At 41.5% G+C, this 26611-nt stretch overlaps 2 protein-coding genes across 3 annotated transcripts; both read right to left on the reverse strand.

The window, feature by feature from the left end:
* Positions 1-733: 733 nt before the first annotated feature.
* Positions 734-26611, reverse strand: RB195_024106 (uncharacterized protein; the record flags this gene model as incomplete). Of its 2 annotated transcripts, XM_064211773.1 has the most annotated exons (7): positions 734-759; positions 842-886; positions 937-1041; positions 16986-17090; positions 17142-17291; positions 25658-25796; positions 26417-26611. In XM_064211773.1, 7 exons carry the CDS (start codon positions 26609-26611, stop codon positions 734-736), a joined length of 765 nt encoding a protein of 254 aa, XP_064067653.1. The 2 variants fall into 2 exon arrangements, with proteins under 2 accessions (XP_064067653.1, XP_064067654.1); XM_064211772.1 differs by lacking the exon at positions 734-759 and having other exon boundaries at positions 848-1041; positions 16986-17291.
* RB195_024107 (uncharacterized protein) lies at positions 3240-3957 on the reverse strand (the record flags this gene model as incomplete). The annotated part of the gene is made up of 2 exons (XM_064211774.1): positions 3240-3459; positions 3830-3957. 2 exons carry the CDS (start codon positions 3955-3957, stop codon positions 3240-3242), a joined length of 348 nt encoding a protein of 115 aa, XP_064067655.1.

Here is a 26611-nt window from a genome sequence, read left to right on the forward strand (position 1 = left end):
TGCCATGAATCACTCAAATGATATGCAGCTATTCGCACAAATTGAGATTTTTCTGTGGGAATTAACATATGAATGTCGAGATTCAAGAGCTGAAAACGCAGTACTTGTGGTGTTCCCTTCAAAAACGGTCAGAGACCCAAAGCACTCCCTTCCTGCTCGCCATCTACCTAGTTTTTTTTCTGTTTTGCCGCCCCAGATACAACAGATCTTGACTTTATTTTTCCAACGATGCACTCGAATGTATAGGGACTATACTGCAGCATTAAATAAAATCAGTTACTTCTCGTCCCTGGCTAGAGGGCACAAGCTATCACTATTCCGAAACACGTACAAGTAAAGACAACTCGATACATGAACGCCAGCTATTGAAATAATCTGAACCTTCTGATTTTTTTCTCCGAAGAAAGTACCTGACAACAGATACTAATCATTTGTTGGTTCATGAGTTAATCAATCAGCATTGCGAGAACGTTAGTTTACGCCAGAAGGACGAAGGATCACACCTTACTCGATTACTAGATGAAAGTCTCACGTCTAAACGAGACAGAAAGGAAATGATTAGATTTCCAAAAAGCATAGTGATGCTGAAAAAAACGAACGCGAATCAATGGTAACCGAAAGAGATCAACGACGTAAACAACTCAGTTCTATAAGATCAGTAACAACATACAACATTCGTAACAACAGCATCAGCGGATATTTCCAATCGTCGCCTATCCAGTGCCTATGATGACTAACAATCTTCGGTGCCATGTGAGACTTGAAATATGAATATAATATGCTTGAAACACATCATCACCACAGAAATAGGTAAGAAAATCTCAGCCGTAGAAAAATTTACTTTTAATTACAAAAGAAGAGGTGTCTCTTGCATGATAGACGCTGTCTGTGCTGATGTGGACAGAGATGGCGTGATGCTTGTAGCCGCAGCCTGACCTCTTAGTTGGGTAAAGAGCAACAACGGATTAAGACCTAGTAAATAAGACGGAAGATGTGCTTGAGTCATTTCGACTAGTTGTTGTTGAAGTGAATTTAACAGACCTGAAATAAAGTAATAGAGGGCTTATTGACAATACTCGATGTTTATAACACAACAAGCTTCATTTTCAGGTCCGTTTGCTGGATTCCAATATTATACAGCCTACCGCTAAACTCAGCTTTACTAAGCATTAGCCTCCCGCTCATTATCATCAAGAAAATCAACTTCCATCTCGTTCACTTACGCACTGCAAATGTCTTGTTGAGCTATTGGAAATGGAAAATCAAGTAGCTTAGTACTCTGCAGACTAATCCGGAGAAAGGGATACTAATTTAAGACTTCAGGTGCAGCTCTGTAGAGTGTAAATAAAGCAGAGATTAAGCACAGGCTCAGCCATGCAATATAGCCGTTATATTATTTTCCTTTGGAGAGTTTTACAGCTATGCCTTCCTCCAAGTTCATGTCCAAATAGGCTTTTTATCGTCAGAACCGCTAAATTGGAACTTTACTGCAAAGATATCACAAATTTATAATTAGCAAACTGCTAGAGGCAGGGTTAAAAAAGTGAGAAGAAACTCATAGATGAATAAAGTCTATATTTTCTTGGAAAACATTCACCATCATCAAGACAAACAGGAAACTCCGCCAGTACATTTCAGTAGAGGAGAAGGAACTAGCAAAAAAAAACAAAATAGATATTATTTTTTCAAGCAAGAGGTAGGATATTTCATTCGCCTTTGACAAAAGTGTCTAAGTGCAAATGTTGAACTGATGTTGTTGAAAGTCAAAGCATCAAAAGGTAGGAAACAAACAAATGCACAAGACTTCTATTTCACAAAGGAACGACTCATCTTCGATAGGTGCCGCACTTCTCGAAAATCAATCTTCATTTTCATTTGTTCCAAAAAATGAAACATTTCATCAATATGATTAAATTTGACAATTAATGGTGATCTGGTAGAGGGATAGTAGGAAATCACCTTTGCATATTGTTGACTTTCCAATACATCGCCCGTCTGGAGGTAGAAAAGTCTCAAGTAAGATCCACAAATCACACTAGGAAGTTAGCAAATCAACGGACTTTTCGCCAGATGGATGACATAGTTCCCTGTACATAAGGGTGTTTCATAAAATGAAGACTTGTTATGAAATGCCGTATAACTAACCCTTCATAAGCAGGCACAAGACAGCATTTGATAGTGAAAGGTTTTCTATTCGCTAAAGTGCACACCACCGAGCCTAGCCTTTGCTATAATCCATAAGATCTATAATCTATAAGATCACTCATCCTCAGTCCCTCTGAGGAATTTTCAACCTGTTAGTTCTCTCGTCACTTTCCCGAAACTTCGATGAAGCTAGAACTCTCTTCCTAATAAAAAAAAAACAATTAAAGGCTTGTTTTGTTAGGAGCTAGGTTTACAAATCTGTAGCTCGGAACGTTCCACAAAAAAAACGCTAAAAAGCGTAGCTAACAAGAATTAAAGTGCTTGAGCACTCCAGTACTAAGGCATCATTGTCGATCATCTTTATGGACATTGCCCTTAGTATGATCACCAAGAAAAGTCACAGTTCTTCAGAAGAAAGCTTGAGAAAAGGAGCATTTTTCCTTTCAATTCTTTGAAAGGTGCAATTGGATCTCATTCTATTCATGGTTTTTCTCACAACTAAGACAGAGCTCTTTTAGGTGTAAAGAATGGGTCAGCAACCAAGGCCGATTGCCCCACTCCGCCTTACGCAATGTCTGCTCAAGGATCAAATAGAAAATGAACGCCTCGAAGACTGCAATATGAAAAAAAAGTTCCGAAAACGTCCATTCGATTCAACATTTACACGACGCGCCCACTGAACCATAACGGCAAAATAAGTAAGTATGTCCTTCAACAAGTCACTTTTACTTCCTGGTAAATTTAAATGTTTGTTTTTTAGCTTCACCGTGAGGATAAATCCGGCTGCATCACGAGAAGAAAGTAGTGAGTGTAGAAACTAAAACATCTACTCTGCAAAAGACTTGCCAGCAAACTCAACAAGTCTTGATGATTGAATTAGAAAGCGATTACGAGCTTACGTACGCGTGAAATGTATTCGTAGCGCCATGTCCTCTCCACTACATCTTCGATGCTCTTGTGTGCTCCCGAAGCCGCTTTCCTTCTACCCAGCTCAGAGTCAGGCCGTTCATTATATTAATCTCCCGACCTAGATACGAATAGCTGGAGCATTCGGATATATGCGTTCCGCTGAGCGTGAATGGGTCATCAGAAACCTATCCGTTCCCCATAAACATCGTCTTTCGTAGATTCAGCTGAAGACCGATCTTTTTGCACGTCTCATCAAATTCGGCCTGCATTCGTTCCGCTTGATTTATGCTTGATGTTATAAGAACAATGTCATCAGCGAAACGAAGATGGTGTAAATGCGGGCTGGCAACTTTCACTCCCACGTCATCCCATTCAAATCTTCGCATCGCGTTCTCGAGAGTGGCACTGAATATTTTGGGTGTATTTTGGAAATTGTGTCACCTTAACAAACCTCTCTCTTCACGTTGATTATGACATCGTTGTAGAATGGGGAAATTTTGGTCGTAAAGTTGCTATACAACTCATGAAGTGTCTTTATGTATGGAATAGGGACGCCTTGATTGTCGAAGGCCTCCATGACCGCTTCAGCCTCAATTATATCAAAGGCTTTCTTCAAATCAATGAAAGTGAGGCACAGCGGCATCTTGTACTCTCGCGATATTTCTATGAGTTTCGAAACAGGCTACCGTAATATTTGCCATTCAGATATGGGAATGGCAAATACTACGGTAGACTTCTCGCGCAGCAGCAGTATATAAGTGCTGGCTCCCAGTACCGGCTTTTCCAGTTCCTTTCCTTCCTTTGTGGTGTGCGCTTCGTGCATTGTTTTGGTATCCCCATTCTCGTGTTCGAGCGCACACCATCTACCAATTTGAACAGTATCACAACTGCTGGCTGCCACATGGCCTGAACCACTAACCATCCACCACTTGTAACCCAAGAACCACTATCCGCATAACCATGACATGACCCGATCGATACTTATCGCAATCTGCTATGCCGTGTGTAATATATATATTGTTGCTATTGTATTAATGTCATAAGGATAAACCACATTAGTAAATACTAATGTGCCACCTAATGGTATGCCACTTCATACACTTACCGCTTGGGTTGAGTCAGTAGGAAAAAAGGAGGCGGGGGGTTAAGGGAGGCAACCTCGAAGCTCTCGAAAGAATAGGGGTAAGAGGATGGGAACCTAGGCGCGACTCCGCAAGATTTGGAGGGACAATGACGTCATGTGGTGGTTAGTCCAGCGCGAGTCCTTCTGAAGCCGGGCAGTCAGCTCCGAGTTCAATGCACCAATCCCTGCCGATCCGGGTGCGGGACAAAAGGTACCCGTGAAAACCGGCTGACCGCTCCTGTCCTCCCTTCAGCACCGCGCGCCTCCGCGTAATTACGGCTGCCGCTCCACCAGCTAGACATCCTCCACGACCGCCTGAGATCACCTACACTCCGCCTCCCTAGTGCTCTCTAATCAACGCCGCGCGTGACGTTCACGCCGCGACGAAGCGGTGGATAGTGCGAATTTTGAAGGGGGAGTGAAAAATGAATTGCCGAGGCGAATTCTGATGTACGGATACAGTAAACTAAGCGCATATTATTGGGAATAAAGGAGAAGAATAAGTAAAAATTATTTCAAAAAGATGCTCCAGGGAAAAGAATAACACGCATATATTTTCAAACATCTCATAATTTAACACATTTCATGCCCTAAGTTTTCTATATAAACTAGCAGTGCATAAGTATGTGTTTGTCACGATGCCATTCAACGAGTTCGTGTCCAACTTTCAACTGCGGCAGTTATAATAACAGCAACTTTATGCGCTTATTACTTTGTATACAATCTTTAAACTCCTTTCTCCATTTTACCTTTTCAAAACTTTACATAAATATAATGTTTATGTAGAGCAAGAATTGAAATATGCCAATATTTGACCTATTTCAATACTTGCTTGTACGTCTTATACAGCTTTATATAATAGAACTTTGTATGGCTCTTCAAACTTCTTTCAACAGCGTTTTATCGCTCCATTTCTATCTATTCTCTGCATAAAATCAATATGACAGGTTAGGTGTATTAGTGGCGAACAGAGACCTTTGTATCTTCGAGATATACCTTTAGGTACAGTGTGTGTCTGCGAGGCATTATTCGCGCCTCGTTAATCGTTGGATGCCAGTTTTATCCAGCTAGACAAACAAAAAGAAATCCTTAGAGAAAAAAAAGTAAAAAAGATAGCATAACACCGATCAGTGAGACATTTTTTGAAACATATCTCGCATTCCCAGAAATTGATGAGTGCTTTCCACCTAACAAGTCGAGACAGGATAATTTCATTTTCACTAACATTTCTAAATGGCATATCACTTATACAAACCTATTTCATTCTTCTTTTCTTTTATAGTAAGTTACAAGCACATTTTATGTAGACCTTCAGACAACATCTAATACCAGGTACTTTCCTTTCCGTTCGACTTTAAAAGTGCATCATAAGAGCTGTAAGCGCGGCGGAAAAAAATCGTCGTAAGAGTGGCAGACGCGGCGAAATTGGTGGGGAGGGTGGCATGGGCGGGGCGTCTTGAAGACGTAGCACAAGAGGAGCAACCAGGCTACTATAGCGGTCATAACGGTATCAGGAGACGCGCGGTGCAATTAACGACGTTCATTAGCCTCCTGGATACGCGGCGGCACATCATACGGGTACCTCTTGACCGCTCCCCCTGCCGCTCCTCATCGGGACGACCCCGAGGCACGACAATGGTGCATCGGCCTAACCGAACCCGCTGTGTGCCGGGTATGCAGGGCCTACGGTTTCATTGCCCTACGGTTAGCCTTGTCGTGCAGTAGTGCTCATCATAAATGCACTACACATGACCATGGGGGCTGGATTTTCGGGTGCAAAGGTTCATGTCCAACCTCACGACTGGGGTTATTGCACTCGCCAAGTAGAGGACTAAACCAGCATTACTGTTAGGATGAATGGCAGCAACCTTGAGGGTATACCATCAGATTTCCGCACTCCATACTTGTTGACTCAAGCCCGCAATGCGGGACTGTCAGCAGTGCCTCTGTTCTAGTTAGGCGTTTCCTTTGGAAATCTTTTACATGGTTTTAACATCGCACATATGTGGTTTACCTTAAAAATTCACGCTAAGCTCATATTAATTTGAGTCATGAGTAACTTCCGTTCTATTCTCATACATTTGTTGTGATGATGATTTATTGTGACTGTGGCATATTGAACTTATTTATTCACTCACTTAATTTCATACACCAATCGTGCACAAAAATCTGCTCGAGGAGTATATTTCAAAAGCCGGGTCAAGTGCACGTTGGGATTGTCTCAATAGGAGGTCGTGAGAGATTGTGGGAGCAAGAGGGGTCGTAAAGGAAGTGACTTCGTACAAAGAGAACGAAGGAGGCAAACTTCAATTCCTTCACAGTTCGCACATCGTCGCGGAACTCACCCGTTATGGCTTCCGCCTTTTTATGAAGATAGCTAATGTGTACATTGGTCAGACGCCCAACGACAGATGGTGTGCTGTTATTCGGTGGCGCGATACGGGTCAGATCCGTTATTATTAAAACAGTTGACAATCAATCCCTAACAAAAGTGAGTCTTTTGCATTCAGCGTAAAAGAGTTAAAAGAGCATAATCCTCATCCAACAATCATGATCAAATAATATTATAATCCATCCAACAATCGTTTTTATATTATAACTCAAAGAAGGAATTTCGACGTCATTAGAATGCGAAAAAACAGAAATTTACAAGTGAAATGAGGAACAGTCAAGAGGTACCCATATGATGCGCCGCCGCATATCCTGGAAGCTAATGAACATCCATAATTGCACCGCGCGACTCCTGACAGCGTCATAATCCTCACAATAGTCTGGTCGCTCCTCCTGCGCTACATCTTACTGACGCCCCGTCCACACCGCCTTTCCTGCCCATTTTACCGTGTCAGCAGTTCTTACGATGCGCTTTTTGAACGAAAGAGCCTGGCGATAAAAGTTGTTTGAAATTATAGATTAGGTAAAGTTGTTTAAAAAGTTTACAGAAGTGAAATACCGTTAAGAAATGTGAGTGGAGGTGTTTGTCATCATTTATTATTTGTTCTGAATTGTTAGATGAAAACCACTCATTCACCTCCTAAATTTCCTCACTTTTTTTTTGCTTTTTAGCCGATAACTAAAACTATCATCTAATGCCTGACGAGGCGCGACTAATGACTCGCAGACATGCATTCTGCCTCGAGGCGTATTGGCGTATCTCGAAGATATCTCGAATATCTCGAAGATAAATACGTGTCTGTTCGCCATTCACCTAACCTAGCTTTTCATTGATTTTATGCAGAGAATACACAGAAATGTAGCGATGAAAAGGTGCAAATGTAAGAAGTTTAAAGGATGTATACAAGGACTGATCAATATCCATTTGTCTTTAATTCAAATCATTTAAGACTTGTGAAGATGTAGACGGAGATCACTTGGCGTAACTGCAAATTGTGGACACAAAATCGTTGTGTGAATATTTGTTAGAGTTGAAGGCTGAACATTGAACTCGTTGAAAGACATTGTAACGAACAAATACTTTTGCGTTGCAAGTTTAGATAGCACAGATAGGGCGTGAAATGTATGAAATTATGGGATGTGATAAATGCATGTTAGTGTATTGTCTGCAGCATGCTTTTGTTATAAGCCTTATCTGTGTGAAGTTTCTCAAATGAGGTCAATGTAGGTCACACATATCACTCTTATCAATCACCATATCTGGTATGATTCTGATGAAATATATTTTCAATGGATAGAAGAATTTACTTCTTCTCCTTAATTTCCGATAATTTAGGGCTCAGTTTACCATATTCGTATACAATTTGCTTGTCACTCCTCTCCCCTCCAAATTCGCAGCTTCCACCGCTCCATCGGAACACGAACATCGTGCGCTGCGTTGGTTCAAGAGCAGTAGGAAGGAGGGGTCTAGGTTATCCAGGGCGGTCGTGGAAATTGTCCCAACGATGGAGCGGCAGCCGTGCGGAGGCGCGTGGCGCTGAGGACAGATCACCAACGGTCGGCCGATTTTCGGGGTACCACTTATCCAGCATCCAACTAGAATTACGGGTGAAACTAGAGCAAAGTAAGCTGCACAAGTTTCTGAATAACGACGCTCGCAATAAATCTCACCCAGTGTGGAAGTGCTGAAACAGATTTTGCCTACATTTAGGCAAAAATGGGAGTTTCTATATGCTTTTTCTAGAAACTAGCTGACAAAAATAAGGAGTTTCCCTTCCATTTTTAGATTTTTTTTCAACTAGGTTTAAAGAGGACCAGAACACCCAAAAGATAAGAAATTTGGGGCACGTTTAAAGGGGGTCCAGCGGATTTTCGAGCATGCCCCGACCATGCTTCTGGATAGCAATTAGCGATGGTGCATATACTAAAGTGATTCACTTTCGTTGCTACCTAAATAGTTGATTTTGCATACTTACCACTAACCTACTCGCTGCATCACCGGCTATAATAATAAGATACAATTCACGAGCTAAATTGTTTTGGGGAATCAGACACATTCTCTGGAAATTTGTGATGTGACGAGATCTCGAATTTGTAACTGCACCAGAAGCGTGAGGAACCCTCGCGTGAAATATGAGAAAAGGATGCCTATAATAGCTTCAAATTACGTACATGAAGAATTTTGTTGAAAACGGAACATTCCAGCTCTAAAAGTAACTGGAATGAAGATTATCGGTATGCTGTAAGGCAAAAGCTTTTTGTAGCCTAATTTATTTCCAGACAGAGAGACCTTCTGTATCTCTGACCACTTGGAAGAAAAAGGGTTCATTTGATAAGACATCCTGAAGGTGAGATCTAGACAAAACTCGCTCCCGTCCTCTTATTGGAACACCACAAAAAATGACTTGCACATCTAACTACATTGCTCTATAATTTATTCAGTAATTTCGACAACTCACACTATTCTTCTCTACATATTTCCTTAGTAGTTCTTTGCGTCTCTACGGTCAGAAGAGTATCTAAGACGGTTATACTCCATAAACGACTCGAGCGTGATCTCGTCGAGGTATGTTCGCGTATCCCACGGCATATCCACTGGACACGTGATGTCCCGGAGACATTGGCGGAGAATCCATCGGGACCCTCCTTACCGTTCCCTCTTGTGAACAGGGTCAAGTGTGCGGTTGACACAAGGTCCTCCCAAAGACCCTTTCCTATCATTCCTACTAGTGCAGTCGTTACATACAGCTATTGAAAATTGGACATAATAAACGAGATTGCAGAATCAATCGAAAGAGTGATGCTAGGACTATCCCGTTTCACGTAAGAAAGAGACGGGACTACATATTCGATTCTATGTCAGCAATCGCAGATCAGAGAAGTCACCCTATTTGTCAAGGAAAGCATAATAAGGTGGGCTCGAAACGTGATGCGCTTCAACGACAACCGACCAAAGCCGCGAGTGACTGGGTCCCACGCGATATTAAGCTGTCTATAGGACTGCCGACTGTCAGACTTGTTCACAAGTTCCCTTAAAGAAAATTTTGATGCTCTTCGTGTCCCACGCGAAAGGAGAAACCACTCGGTGACTTTGAACTGCGACAAGGACAAATGGAAAGATTGTCGGAGCCCGCTCGACCAGTTCGAAAAAAAAACGGGAGTCAAGGTGATCAAGGTAATCTAATCTCTTTAAAAAAAAAATGTATGCTCGCAAAATTCCATTTCACTCACAGACCGATACTTTGCTTTCTACTAGCATACTTTCTACGCTCACCAGTCATTGCTTTCGAGTGAAGCGACTCTCTGATCTCCATAGGTTGATGATGATTTGTTATAAAAGTTAATATCGCCACAGCAAGGCTGTCTGGTGAAGGAGAAAACGTGTCCCAAATTAACGTTAATTATTAATTAATTATAATCGTATCAAACGAAGTCTGCCTCGTTACCCCGTTCACTGGCTTCAGTCATTTTAGACGTCGGACAGTACAATGACCGACGATGTAATCTTGGGTTGCGCACAATATCTGTGAGTTTGGACCAAAGTGAAACGAGCACAATTCGCCATGGAGGCTGTTTTAGACTTTGCGCTCTCAACTTGAGAACAATATTCTCAGACGCCAACCTACAAATCCTCCATGAAAAGCGTCAACATTCTGCTGATCAAATTCTGTGAGGTCTACAAAAAATACATAGAGCAGAAGGAGAGGCAGTTGAACAATAGTACACTCGTCACTCATTAAGAAAAGATCCCATCAGGAAAGGTGTAGAAACTTAGTTTTGACCCATCCGTAAGTCGTGTCGCTTCGTTTTCAGCCATCATTTGCGCCAAAAATTCATGGACATCATCAATTGCCATCCATCAACTTCGACGAAAAACCGAATTAGACACATTTTTTGGGGAGCTTTGGAGAGTTAAGGGGAAAGAGAAGCCCTGCACATTCGCTATCAGAAACATTAATGTCAGATTAGGAATGGTCACAAAAGAGGGATGCTAAATTGAGGACTCCGAACAAAAAAGCCAATCGTTCTGCCGTTCTGTCTTACAGACACTTCTTATTTACAGGAATTGACTTTCTACTGTTAGAGAAACATCACTGTCGGTGGACATGAGATTCGCTCGCCGGCACAACTAATGCGGAGATTGACCCTCCACACTAATCGGAAGATCCCATTCGGCATCTATATGACCACCATCCAACAGTGGTTCTGCTCATCATCTCCTTTCAGAGAGGATGCGATTCAGCCACACAAAATGGAAAAGAACTTCTGTTATTGCAAACGAAGAAAGAAAGTTATATAAGGTGAGCTCCACTGTTCAATTCGCATATTCATCCTATTTCCATTTTCCCTCTTTCTTTCTTTCTTTTCTTCCTTCCTTTCATTCTTTCTATCCTTCCTTTCTTTCCTTTCTCCCTTCACTTTCCTTCTTTTCTCTCCTTTCTTTTTCTCCACAATTCTTTCCTTTCTTTCAATCCTTCTTTCCTTCCTATCTTTATCTCTTTCATTCTTTTCCTCAAAGATATGAAACTTTAAAAAAGGACTCTCTCAGAAAGTCCCGTTCAAATCATCTACAAGCTATCCTTTAACACTCCTTCCTGGTCTTGTTTCTCGAGAGGAATCCGCTTACGATGCGTCATCGCGTTCATTTCAATTCAGTTTGACGTTTACGAACGCGCGTTTTCCTATACCATGACTTGCGTGGCTAGCCAGCTAGCTTGTATCAAGTCAGTGTTTTTATCCTCCCGAGAAGTCTAGTACCACTTTATCGAACCCGGAAGGATGGAAGGGTTGGTTGATGAGGAAGTTTCGAACCGTCGATCGATCGTGCAAACACAGCGAAACCTCTTACCGACTGCTCTACAAGCCCAAGCACACACTGATAAAGCTTAAAAATAGTTCTCTGGTAAAACGTAGCACTAGAAGTAGGATAAATAGTGGTATGCACGTTGCAAGAAACTACCATGATAAAAGAAAATAAAGCATGACATGCTTTATAAACTGATTTGTGATGTACTCATCATCTTCCAGCGTTTGAACCTTATTGACCATTTTCCTATTTGACGTTTAATTCTCAGGACATTGCAGTGAGGAGCGTGGTAGCACTGATTCATCCAAATTTAAAAACTAACAAAATCTTGCACTTCAAATAAAATAATATTCATTACCTACATTTTAATCCCACTGATCGACTAGTTTTTGCGTGGTTTAGTATATAAACGCTTGAATGACATTACTTTTTTATGTATGACATTAATGATAATAGTAGGCAATAACGATAATAATGTCTATATTTCCAACTATTAATGACATATCTTTACACACTTCACCAGCGTAGTTCCCGGTTACTCACGCTAGTAACACTTTTTCAAACACACAATACTACGACAAGAAAGTGAGCTAAAAAAAAACCGGCTGACCGCTCCTGTCCTCCCTTCAGCACCGCGCTCCGCGTAATTACGACTGCCGCTCCGCCAGCTATACATTCTCCACGACCGCCTGAGATCACCTACACCCCGCCTACCTATTGCTCTCTGATCAACGCCGCGCGCGACGTTCGCGCCGCGACGAAGCGGTAGATAGTGCGAATTTTGGAGAGGGAGTGAAGAACGAATTGCCGCAGCGAATTCTGAGGTACGGATATAGTAAACTAAGCGCATATTATTGGGAATAAAAGAGAAGAAGTAGATCCTTCTATCCAATGTAACTTTACATAAGTAGAAATTATCTCAAAAAGATGCTCCAGGGAAAAGAATAACATGCATATACTTCCTCACATCTCATAATTTAACACATTTCATGCCCTATGTCTTCGATATAAACTAGCAGTGCATAAGTATTTGTTTGCCATTCAGCGAATTCGTGTTCAGCTTCAACTGCAGCAGCTATAATAACAGTAAATTTATGCGCTTATTACTTTGTATACATTCTTTAAACTCCTTTCTACATTTTACCTTTTCAAAATTTTACATAGATATAATTTTTATATACAGCACATGCCAAATATTTCAATATATGCTTGTACGTTTTATACAGTTTTATATAATAGAAATTTGAAATTGTATGGTTCTTCAAACTACTTTCAACAGCGTTTTATCGCTCCATTTCTATCTATTCTCTGTATAAAATCGATATGACAGGTTAGGTATATTAGTGGCGAACAGAGACCTTTGTATCTTCGAGATATACCTTTAGGTACAGTGTATGTCTGTGAGGCATTATTCGCGCCTCGTTGATCGTTGGACGTCAATTTTACCCAGGTAGATGAGCAAAAAGAAATCCTTAGAAAGCGAAGAAAAAAGTAAGAATGATAGCATAACACCGATCAGTGGGACATTTTTTGAAACATCTCTTGCATTCCCAGAGATGAATGAGTGTTTTCCACCTAACAACTCGAAACTGGATAATTTCGATTTCTCTCGCATTTTCAAATCGCATATCACTTATACAAATCTATTTCATTCTTTCCTTCTTTTATATTAACTTGCAAGCACACTTTATGTAGACCTTCGAACAACATCTAATATCATGTTCTTTCCTTTCCATTCGATTTTAAAAGCGCATCATAAGAGCTGTAGGTGCGGCGACAAAAAATCGTCGTAAGAGCGGTAGACGCGGCGAAATGGGAGGGGAGGGAGGCGTGGGCGGGGCATCTTGAAGACGTAGCACAAGAGGAGCAGTCAGGCTACTGTAGCGATCATGACGGTATCAGGAGACGCGCGGTGCAATTAACGACGTTCATTAGCCTCCTGGATACGCGGCGGCACATCATACGGGTACCTCTTGACCGTTCCCCCCCTCTTACCTACAACACCGCTACTAACTTGTGTCCCAAAATCCGTCGCAAACCATCGGAATTCTTGGAAGTGAGCAAAATTAAGTTTTGAAAATACCATTCGGAAGTAAATGAGCTGCTGATTTCAAATATGCTTCGAGAATTTACTTTTGACAAATGTGTGGCCTGAAAACGGGCAAAGTTTCCTCAAGCCCCGTTAATTGCTTTCACACCTTCGCAATCCTGCCATTGGGATATCCCGCGGATACATCTCCATGGAAGGAAGGGGTGTTCATAGGACTTCCGTTTATTTCTCGGAATTGGACAAAATGTTCATTACATCCGTAATTAGGAGGTTATTTAGAGCATTTTGTGGGTACCCCACATCATATATTGGTCCGAAATTTCCATTCTCTTCAGAAATTCACGAAAGTGCTCCATCGAAGATTAATAAAAAGCCATACTTTCCAAGCTGTGAAAAGTCTCCTTAGAAATTTTTCAGCGAACAACTTGTACTTGACAATAGTTTATATTGTAAGTTTCTAGCTTTGAAAATGTGTGGTTTTTCCAGTGTCAAACTTACAACATTACTCTATTTCGTTATTTAGTCCAATTTTTGAGCAGCTGTCAACGGCTTAGAATTAACGCTTAGGTCTCGCGATTTGGTACTTGCCTAGAACTCCTATTTCTTTACGAGAAGTGAATTAGGGGCTAACATTGAATGACAGCTGGTCATGGTTTTTGAGTGACCAAATTGGGGAAATTTTCGTCTGTTTTCACAAAACAGAACTTTTTGCAGCCTCTATGAATTCCTTCAGTACCTCAAATAGCCAGTTCTTCTCACAAAAAGACGCTCTTTCGAACCATGTTGAAATCACTTTTATTTACAAACTTCAAAATTTCAACATTGACTCCGCCCTCTTATAGAGCAGACGATATTCTATAGCTGGAATGGTTATCGCGGCCCAGGCATGGTCTGCCAGGCATCTCACACCTTTGACCTAGGTGACTCCTCTGGCGATTCGGCGTCACAGAGAGACAATGTTTCAACATAAATGAACGGTGACGACAATTCTACACATTCATAAAATTATTCTTATTCATAAAAACAGCAGTGATAATTTGAAACGGCTGGGAAGAAAAATGACTGACGAAACTAAACCAAGAAATAAAAAAAAAGATTAGAGGGAAGAAAAGGAAGAAGTGAATATTATTCGAATTAAACTGCAAGACACGGAAAATTCAAAAATTTGAGAAGTTCCGATTTTTTCCTCCATAAAACGTCTTAATTTGTTACATGTTTGTCTTTTTCAGGAGGTTTGTTTCCTTTGTTTGTATTTCTTTTCGAAAGCTTGTGTAATTGAAGAAGCTCTATGGTTCCGATGACTAAGAACTGTGTAGAATTGTCGTCACCGTTCATTTATGTTGAAACATTGTCTCTCTGTGACGCCGAATCGCCAGAGGAGTCACCTAGGTCAAAGGTGTGAGATGCCTGGCAGACCATGCCTGGGCCGCGATAACCATTCCAGCTATAGAATATCGTCTGCTCTATAAGAGGGCGGAGTCAATGTTGAAATTTTGAAGTTTGTAAATAAAAGTGATTTCAACATGGTTCGAAAGAGCGTCTTTTTGTGAGAAGAACTGGCTATTTGAGGTACTGAAGGAATTCATAGAGGCTGCAAAAAGTTCTGTTTTGTGAAAACAGACGAAAATTTCCCCAATTTGGTCACTCGAAAACCATGACCAGCTGTCATTCAATGTTAGCCCCTAATTCACTTCTCGTAAAGAAATAGGAGTTCTAGGCAAGTACCAAATCGCGAGACCTAAGCGTTAATTCTAAGCCGTTGACAGCTGCTCAAAAATTGGACTAAATAACGAAATAGAGTAATGTTGTAAGTTTGACACTGGAAAAACCACACATTTTCAAAGCTAGAAACTTACAATATAAACTATTGTCAAGTACAAGTTGTTCGCTGAAAAATTTCTAAGGAGACTTTTCACAGCTTGGAAAGTATGGCTTTTTATTAATCTTCGATGGAGCACTTTCGTGAATTTCTGAAGAGAATGGAAATTTCGGACCAATATATGATGTGGGGTACCCACAAAATGCTCTAAATAACCTCCTAATTACGGATGTAATGAACATTTTGTCCAATTCCGAGAAATAAACGGAAGTCCTATGAACACCCCTTCCTTCCATGGAGATGTATCCGCGGGATATCCCAATGGCAGGATTGCGAAGGTGTGAAAGCAATTAACGGGGCTTGAGGAAACTTTGCCCGTTTTCAGGCCACACATTTGTCAAAAGTAAATTCTCGAAGCATATTTGAAATCAGCAGCTCATTTACTTCCGAATGGTATTTTCAAAACTTAATTTTGCTCACTTCCAAGAATTCCGATGGTTTGCGACGGATTTTGGGACACAAGTTAGTAGCGGTGTTGTAGGTAAGAGGGGGGAACGGTCAAGAGGTACCCGTATGATGTGCCGCCGCGTATCCAGGAGGCTAATGAACGTCGTTAATTGCACCGCGCGTCTCCTGATACCGTCATGATCGCTACAGTAGCCTGACTGCTCCTCTTGTGCTACGTCTTCAAGATGCCCCGCCCACGCCTCCCCTCCTCCCATTTCGCCGCGTCTACCGCTCTTACGACGATTTTTTGTCGCCGCACCTACAGCTCTTATGATGCGCTTTTAAAATCGAATGGAAAGGAAAGAACATGATATTAGATGTTGTTCGAAGGTCTACATAAAGTGTGCTTGCAAGTTAATATAAAAGAAGGAAAGAATGAAATAGATTTGTATAAGTGATATGCGATTTGAAAATGCGAGAGAAATCGAAATTATCCAGTTTCGAGTTGTTAGGTGGAAAACACTCATTCATCTCTGGGAATGCAAGAGATGTTTCAAAAATTTCAAATGTTTCAAAAAAAAAAATCTTCCTTCACCACCTCCGTCCAGAACTGCGTTTTACGAAAAGAGACCTTTTCCAGTTAGAATCTGGAGGCATCCTCGGACTACTTGGAAAAGACGATCAGACGGTCTCCTCATAACGTGAAGAAAGAAGCAAAGACGGTTTTCCATGACTACTTCAGAAGGTCATGCAAGATGTTGATGTTTTCAGACAGTACACCACATCCAATTCCAAGTGAGCGCAGTCAAGCTTTTCCATTACCAATGCCAGCGCTTCCCAAGTCTCCAATCCGTACATCACGATAGGGCCAATTGCGGATAGGTAGACTCGCAGCTTGACTTCGATGGCGATGGGGGTCGACCACAGGGACTTGGTCACTGACTTGAATGCCGAATTAGCTTTAGCGCATCTTTAAATTATAACTTCCTCTTATTGGAATCCGTGTTACTCTTTTCAGTTATACGTACGTTTCCTGTTTGTCGAAGTTTGGTGTTTTTGGCAGTAACATTCCAACTAGACAATGGAGGAAGAAAGACAGAGAAAACAAAGACTGATGTCATATCCTTCGCTACTTTACATCGGCTCCTTTAATTTGAAAATGCGATTTCTCGTTTCATTATCAATTAAAACAATGGACTCAGTAAATACCTCTTATGAAGACAGCAACTCAAAAACTTGTCGAAAATGAGCCTTGTACCTTACTATTTATAAGTTAATAAGGTCCTATACTCACCATGTTGATACAGATAAGCGCTTAGGAGAGACTGTCCATATGCCTTGTAACCGTCGCCTAGAATATTTTCCATCCCACGGTAACTAGCCGTCGGTTTAGGTATGTCTGATGGAGGGCTAATAGAGTGTTGTGATGGAGATGGAGATATTTCGCCACCTCCAAAGCATATGACATCTTCCCGAACTGCACAGGTTTCTCGCACAGAGTCACTCGTTTTGGCTCGATTTCCGTTTCGATTTGGTGCGCGGCTGCGTCGACGTAGAGTTTGCTTATCGCTCGATTCTGGCACAACTGTCCAAAAATGTCCTGAAAAGTAGGAGTTCACACCTGATGAAGAAACATTCATACTAATTTTACGTAGGTGACAAGCCGAGTCAGAGTGCAGTAGTGGGTCGCTGCAACTCGAACTGCAATTTACAAAGCCGTCCCTAATACTAAGATGTACTACTAAGCAAGTAACGTTAAAATACACTACTAATCGCCCTGCAAAATAAATATACTCGTATCAGCATTCCCCACAAAAGGAGCGTACTTGTGTCAGCATTCATTGTTAAAAAGGAAGTAATACGTCTTCTGACGATGGATCCAGGCGAAATTTTAAAATTTGACAGGGGCGACCTTTTCTCCAATTTTCTTCAGGGGAGGAAGCAAAAGAAATTGCCCACTTTATTGGGAAAAAAAATTCTAGAAATAATCCTTTCACAATAAACATCGCGAAAAAAAGAGAAAAATTCTAAAATCAACGAGTACCTGTACATCGTTGCAAATATCTTTAAGTGTTGGACGAAAGATCACATTTTCTTTACTTCCTCAGTCCTGTTTATTCAGAATATGAAAATCACCGCTGGGATGAAATTAAACGTCTCACTCCAAATAAGCTGTGAACACTTACCCACCATTTAAGCAGCTGTATAGATGTTTTGCTTTAAGGTATACGCGTAGCGAACAGCAACGACCGCTAGGAGTGTCAAAATAAACGTTCCCAGAGCATTTAATCTCTCTAGGAGAAGATGAGGGTTGGCCACCATGGTCACCATATTTCAGTCTTCAACTTTTAGAGATACCTAAAGGAAAATGTTGTTAAGCATCCTCCTCAAGTCCTTCAGGATTTGAAGGACAGGATCCGGCACGAGATCGACGCCATTCCGCCTAGGCTAACCCAAAAATGATGGGAATGTCTATGTAATGACAACGATCTGTCAGATCTGTCAGATCATCAGATGTCAGATATAATTTTTAAAACTCAACAGATAAAATGGCATTCATTTACTTTTCAGAAAAACATTTAATCTTCTTTTTTATATAGATTCCCTTTAATTCTTCTAGCGCTTTAAAATATATATAATATATTATATTATATTACATTATATTATATCAATATTATATTATATTATATTATATTATATTATATTATATTATGTTATATTACATTATATTATATTATACTATATTATATTATATACGCGTATCATATATACCCCATAACGTCAGTGCCGCATGAGATGCGCACAACCTCTCAAAGCTCATAATTGTTGTCTACCAAAAACACAAAATCCAACCAAAAGGACACTAATCATGAAAAGGAGGCAAGAATCCCGAAAAGACACCCAAGCAGCTAAAGGAATGACAAAAATACGGAAAAAAAACTTTAATAAGAACGCACAATCCCATCAATGCACTACTAAAAGAGAAAAAAAAAGACTAACTACTGAAAAAACAGAAAAAAGGGCTCTGAGGAGCTCGTCGTACCCGGTGGAGACAGACCAGTATCCGCCTTCACCGAAGACGTAATGTGTCACGACGACACAACACTTTTGAAGCCAGTTGTTGGAAGGCCCTGCGAAAATGTCCACTCCAATGAAAATGAAAATACGCATACGGAATCTCTAAGTTCATTAACAATTGGGTGTCTGCATATCTTTTCTCCCATTTTTTTGGAGAAAAAAAAATGGTACAAATCAGGAATCAACTATGTAATTATCATCATTATCAGCAACATCCCTGAGGTCATCGAGGTCTTCGAAACTTTCCTCGCGTAAATGCTGCTTCAGGGCATGTTACGGATGATAGTCGGATGGGTCAAGATCGAAACTACAGAAGGGGTGGGGCACTGTCGTCCAGCCAGATAATAGGTAATGCTATCTTTGCCGTGTGAGGTTTCGCATTGTAATGAAGCAGTACAACTTCGAGGCATTCTGGGCGTTGTTCTTTTTTACATGCTGCAGGAAGCAGCTTGGAGCTCCTTCATGAAGAAATTAGCGTTCATTGCCTGATTATCCTTAAGCAACTTCCAAAGCAGAACATCTTGCGAATTCCAGAATATAGAGAGCATAATCCTGCTAACGTGAGGGTCGGCTTTTGGCTATGCAGACGGTTGCGCACCACGCGGAAACCAGTAGGAATGTTGTGTTGTTGTAGTCAACCCAAGACTCATCTCTAGTGACGATGGAAACCAGGAACTCCTTCCTGTGCAAACACAGAAGCAAACTTTCAGCAATACATACTCGAACTGCATGGTCACGGTCGGTCAATGCAGGAAGCGTCCACCAAGGAAGAAGTTTGCGGTAGTCATGGATCGCAAATCACGATAAGTGGTGCTCTGGTGTTATGCGGGTGCCCCTCCAAATGCTGCGTGGCAGCACCAGGATGCAGCTCGAATACGTGACGCAGTGCGCCCTCATCGAAGAAAAAAGTGCAGCTAGGCAAGGGATGATCTTCGAGGCTAGCGTCACCGTCGCACTGCACTGGGGCACGCACGGAAGCACTGAAACCAATTCCGAATAATACGATCGGTAAGGATGCCTTCTCCAAATGCCTTGCTGGTCCTTCTGGACGCCCCTACAACTCGCCCCAAACCGAACCGTAGAAGGGTGCGAATTTGAAGACAGTTCATAAAGACGTTTTTATCACACGCTCTTGGGTCCTTACACACTTTTCAAAACAAGCTTCGAGAACATTCTACAACATAGTTGAGCTTTTCCAGGAATCCCTCTAAACAAAGTAGAATAAAAATTTAAGATCAAAAGTGAGAAAAGGATATGCAAAGATCCAATACAAATATGGCGAGCACTTCCGTTGTCAGTTTTGGCTCGCATGCTTTTGGTTTCCCAAACTTTGGAGGAGGCACTATGGATCCGCGATGTGGTGAAGAAGCGGAGAGATATGTCAACATTATTCAAAAACCATACCAAAGAATTCAGAAATTAGATGTTTGTCAGCTGATTGTCAACTGAAGGTATGCCGTCTAGTTGTGGAGATGTGCTCCAAAAAAGTTTAAAAATTTTGAAGTTGTCCCTGCACCCCTACGCGTGAATACAGAATATTTTGTTCAGGAATAATCCGTGATTGTATTTCTTCTCGAAATTAAAAGTGCATACAGAAATAGAAAGTATTGACAGAATATTATCGTATTTTATTCCATACAATTTTTGTCGCCCTTAAAGACAGGCATTAACTAATTTATTAATTAATGCCTATCATTTTTTTATTAATTAATTAATCATTAATTTTGGTATTAAATTCTTAACTTTGTTGATCCATGTTTTTGTCATTAATGTAAAAGACCAAAAGAACAGAACGGAGCATTTTCGATAGCTTTCGATAGTTTTTTGCGTTTAGCCATGCAGCCATGGAGGTACGGAAACCGTTCTTCGCGGTGAAAACAGAGGAGTTACGAAATCAGAGACAGTTTACACACGCTCGAGCAATTGTCATAGGTCGAGGAAAAATTCTGTTTTTCTTCAATTTTTTTTTTTTGAATAGAACATTCTTCTGCAAATTAATCGATTGTATACTATCCGCTGTTATTCCTTTCATTTCCATTGTCTTCCACATATCAATCTTTCTTTCGATGCCGCCCAGCATTGTTTTTCGTCACATTTTTTTTTTGTTTCTAAAACCTTGCTGTTCTTTCCAAAATTCATTCAGTGCTCCTCCCATAGATAGTACAAATCCAACAAACAGCTTCAGCGGCTTTAACACCTCGATTAAATACAGAAATCAGGCCTCAAATTTATTCCATTATGCCCAGTAGGCAGTCCACTTTAATGAACCGAAAATAAAGGTGGGAAAAATCAATTTACTACTGTTACAGAACAAGAAAATCTCTACAAAATGATACATAACATTTCACCAATACTTTTTTATGCTTCTGCGAGCATTTTTGTAATTTAAAAAAAAAAACGCCACGTAATATTCCCCCACCCACTAGTAAAAAATACCAAAGAAGCAAAGATGGAGGTGGGTATGTACGACGAAGTCTTTAGTCGGAAGCTATAGAAACGCGACCTACCGACTATGTTCATTCTTCGGGTTCACAGCCATTTACAGTAGTACTTATGGTATTATTACAATTGCTGCGACATCTACTAAACTTGGTTCGTGACGACAATATTTCATTTTCTTCGCTAGCAACATGAAGGCTGTTCATTTCATAGATATCCTGTTTTAGTGGGGTAACAGATTCCTGTTTTACTGACAGTTGATGTGTGTTAATAGATTCGCGACTGTTATAGTGTGATCAGTCGAATTTCTGAAGCCCACCTTAGCTGGAGCGCCCAGAATATTCAAGAAGCAGCTTCAGTCGCATATAGAAAAATTGTTTTGCCACTCGAAGTGAACGAAGCTTCTGCCAACGCTAGGCTACAGTAGTTGGTGATTAGGACTGTAGAATACGACCCACCAAGGAACGAGCATGAGCACCAAAGCGTTTTGAATTCTGGACGCGAACGTTAGACATCAACAAGTGAAACGGAACGAATGTTCTACAATGTAGCAGGACGCTCACTGCGGCAACAACCGAGTTCATCACAAACTCGCCCTCGAAAGAACTTCCGGACCTCTACTGCAAATCAGATAATCCTTATACGTTCGACCTATGGTATAACCGATATGACGAGATCATTTTCCAGGATTGGTCGACTATCGAAGACTCTGTTCACGAGACGACACGGGATGGCCGAGTTGAACGACACCACATCCGAACAGCTGAAAGGCATCGTATGGGTCGGAAGGGTTTGCCGCTGCAGAAGGTTGATTTCCGTACACCTGATCTGGCTAGGGCATAGTCTAATCCACAGACTTCGTTCCAGAATCTCGCCCAGAGAGATTCAACAGTTCGCTGACATCCGACATGATACCAAACTCTTTGGGGGAACCAGCTTTCGTCGTCATATTCCACAACAACCGCCGATAGGATTAAGGGCACCACCCCACGAATACGAGGTGGTGCAGATTTCAGGTGGAGTATTCGTATACGGGATGGGAGACTACGGAGAGGGGGGTGATTCCGTCTATTTCTTCCTAATTGCCGTAAAAAACGGCCCGGAAGTTGCGGCGCCGCACAAGACTGGCGCGCTCCAATCGAACCCCTTGTGGAAAATAGTGCGCCAAAACGCCTGAAGCCGTATCTTCCGGGCCGTTTTTTACGGCAATTAGGAAGAAATGGGCGGAATCACCCTCCTCTCCGTAGTCTCCCATCCCGTATACGAATACTCCACCTGAAATCTGCACCACCTCAGATTCGTGGGGTGATGCCTTTAAGAACAACCAAGCACAAGACTTCAACTTGTTTTGATTGAAGAGCAGCCAAGAACTGCGACTTCATCAACAAGACACGCCACAATTTCAGATCAATTGGACACAAGAAGGGACTTTGCATGAACTTTTTAGTAAGGAAGAAACCATACCCTAAGAAGAAGCGCATAGATGCAAACAACGCCGTTTTCGTCTCCTCCACAGCCACGGATGGGAAAGCGGTCAATCGCATCTCGATGAGTACAAATTAAGGATCTACTGCGGCATTACAGTAGCATTACAGTAGCTTCAATACAGTAGCTGTGCTCACCCTACTGAGTTACAGGAACTGGATTGGATTTGTTGTCCGAAGTTGCTATCAAAATGTATTATCATATCATAAGACGTAAAGTCAAAATTCCGCATCCGAATGGGTCTTCGACGAATCGCAAGCGAAGCGGGGCGCAGTGGTTGCGCACTGCAACAGAAGTCATAGGAAACAGCGTTCCGGAGTCATTCGTTTACACTGATACAGAGAGAGAAAGATGAACGGAATCACCCTCTTCGCCACAATCTCCGACATTACCCGGCTTATCCGTCCGTACCACCATAGATTCGTGGGGTGATGACTTTAATTGGACCGAACGAGTCGTACTCGAACAACATCGGCACCCATTCCCAACCTAATGGCATCTTTTCTAGAATGAATGAACGACATATTTAGCACTGTTCATCCTCGCAGAGGCATATTTCCAGTGGGAAATGGATGAAGATTTATGGTCGTCGTTGACGGTCAACACGCACCAATAACTATCGTTCTCAATGTCTTTGGATTGAAGCCTGCATCCGACATCTTCCACCTACAAATCGACGAAGTCATTGCAGGACTAGCTGGAAGCTGCGTACATCCACAGCATCATTATTAGTTGCAGAGCTATCGACGAACATAAAACATGCCTCAAATCCGTCTTCCAGAGAGTAGAAGTCAGGACTACGGATTTCGTGTTTGCTTCGAGAAATGCGCTCTCCTGTATTCTAAAATCAACTACCGTGGGCATTTCCATCCCGAAAAAATCAAAGACAATACACACATTTCTCCTAAAGAAATGAAACTGCGTCCACGCATCTTCCTTGGTCTCATCTACATCTGAAGTACATTCATCAAAAATTTGCACAATTTTCGCGCGTCAGCGAATGCTCTCCCCAGAAGGTAAATCGTCTACAAATAAATATGGAAGTTCTAGTCTTCTTTTGACCGCATTAAAGCAACGGTGAAATCGGATCACGCCTCACGCACTTGGATTTCAGCCAATCATCGTCCAGCAGACGTTTTCAACTATTGGATCGGAGCAGTCTTGTCTCATTGTCTTCTGCACGGATCCGACAACGTTGTCTATTATACAACTTGTTCCTCGACGCCTGCTCAGAAGAACTACAATAAAATCGAGGAGTTCTTGCTCTCATCTTTGTTGTGTAGATGTTAAACCCACTTGCGTCACTTCCTGGTATAGTTAGATCAGAAGTCGCTCATTTTCATTTTCAGAAGCAAAAAAGGAGATACCAGTCGACAATGTCAACCGTCCTTAACAATGGATAACTCAATGGCCTACACAATTATAACTTCATTATCGAGTAAATCATCATGTGGATTCATCGCATCACAAGAGTGAAAGCCAGAAGATTATATAATCAAAAATGAGAATACCGAGCTCAAGCCGTATTTCCAGACAACTGCAACTATCTTCCTGTCCTCTCCGAAACCATCCGGACAATCACAACCGCAAATAATCTTCTCAAAGAGGTGTTCAACTACATTCTATCAGATACTGGCCAAATATGGACGGCAAATCTCCATTCTCTGAGTACTGCAACTTTTAAGACACGCAGACAACTGAAAACAACTTCGTGGGGCCAGCTTGCTGCATCGTGATACCGAACTCACTTGAACATCGAGTGCTCCTATTCGCAAGGCTTAGCCGAGACAAACAAGGATGAAGAGTCTAGCTCGCTGCTATGTCTACTAGCCGATGCTGACTTTATGTGATCCATCAGAAGCTGCCACAGCTGTGGAATTGTCGTCGCAAAGGATCCCGTCAAGTCTGAGCTGCACTCATGGCCGAAGCAGACGACTCCACGGACACGAGCACATCCCGATTTCGTGAGACACCACTCATTTCCAGATAAGTTCAATCTCAATGCGCTCAACTGGTCGCCAGAAAGAGGTTGTCGCGCTGTTTAAGACTCCATATGCACATTTCACGGACAATAGATCACGATTCATATCGACATCGTTTCAGGAATTCTTAATTTGCAAAATTACGACCAATCCGCAGAGCAATGGACAGGTGAATGTTTTGCAGATACTTTCTTGCTTATAGGTTTGCACTCTCGAAGCTGAAGGGGGCGAAGAATCAATAGTCGACGCAATCCGGACTTCCTGATGGCTTATCGTCCAAGGCCATGTCCTTATAAACCGGACCACCTATCACCACTAAAAATTACTCGAGACGCCGTTTACCAACGATGCTGCAAATGATGGTCTTGCTTGTCAAAACCACGTGACATTAAGATGAAAACAAAGTTCAACCATGTTCAACCATGACACTTCGAAACTGACGGTGTCTGCGCAGAAGAATATCGTAGCTGTAAGAGCACTTGAACACTTACGATAACCATCTGATGAATCTGATGCTCAATGTATGTTATGGAGACAATGTGGACTTGAAGTAGATTGATCAACCAGTTACAATCATGAGAGGACACAGTAGTTGGCACTCAGTTGCCCTACGTGACTCAACAGCGTCACATCGCTGAAGAGGATCTGTCACTGACAATTTCGCAGATGTCACGACCGATCACTCCGCAACAATGCTCCAATCGGCCCGGTGCTATCCCTTCCGTCCCAAGATGGAGGGCAACAAAGAAGACATGTTTGTGATGAATTAAAGTGAAAGGGATTGCAATGTGCACATTCACGCCTTAATGATTGTTATAGTATGACCCGCACATATCCAATTTTTAAAGCTTGTTTTAATGGTATCTCCTAGGATGTTCCAGAACCCAGCCCCGTCAACACCTGAATGAAAAGACTGTTCCCCTATTCAGAGCGAGTAAACCCAAACTGTCCTGTTACCTTCCAACGTCATGAAGGATCTCACCAACGACACCACTTGCAGATGTTTGCTTGAGTGGCAGCTTCACGAAACAATCGTGTAGAGAGAGATTATGACGGATCGAATTCTGCCAGCCCCACTGATCAGGACGATGACGGTAATAAGGGTGAAGTAGTCGAATTACCTAAAGTAATCAAAAAAAAAAAAAGATGACCAGATATATCGGAGCAAAATAATTAATTCAGTAAGGGATTTCAATGAAGAATGATTGCTCACTGCAATGTGATATTGCAATTGTTATACTTAAGCTGGATGACCAAATCGGAAAGGCAGTACTCAAAATGTAGCAAGAAAAAAAATTGAGTCGAGGAAGAACTACGCTCCCCTAATGAAGAAATTTTGTTATGATTTATGCGCTGCTATATTTCTAAGCTAACAGAATATCGACAATAGAGTTATCAAAACTCCTCAGCAACAAAATACTTTTGCTTTACTCAAAAATTGTCACAACTCTGTTGTTTTGCAGCGATTCATTAACACTTTCCTGTTCGCTTCTTCTTTCTTCTCATTCATTTACTTCCTCTACACAAAACGCAAGTCAAAAACAACAAAACAGCGTTATAATGGATATAATAACGGAAACTGCTCCATCATGTTGCAACCAAAAGAAAAGTGGCCACACCTTGAACATAAATGTGGCTAAAAAAACAGAATAACTGGCCCTTACCATGCTCCTTGAGATACATCTCGTACGTTGTTTAAGTACTGTGTCATGAAAAGCATTTGCATAGTGCATTCTCCTACCTGATATATTTCATTAAGTTTCAATCGCTTCCCCGGACTACTTTCGATCGCTTCGATGATTAAATCCTTATAAGACAATGATGGCCGTTCAATACTTTCCAATCGGGGAGCCTCTGCTCTCGACAACACCACTTCTTCGTCATTTGATAAAGAATGTGACAGTCGCAATGTGGAACTGATACTAATGAAATCCAT

Source organism: Necator americanus, chromosome X, assembly GCF_031761385.1.
Source record: "Necator americanus strain Aroian chromosome X, whole genome shotgun sequence".
Lineage (NCBI taxonomy): Eukaryota > Metazoa > Nematoda > Chromadorea > Rhabditida > Ancylostomatidae > Necator > Necator americanus.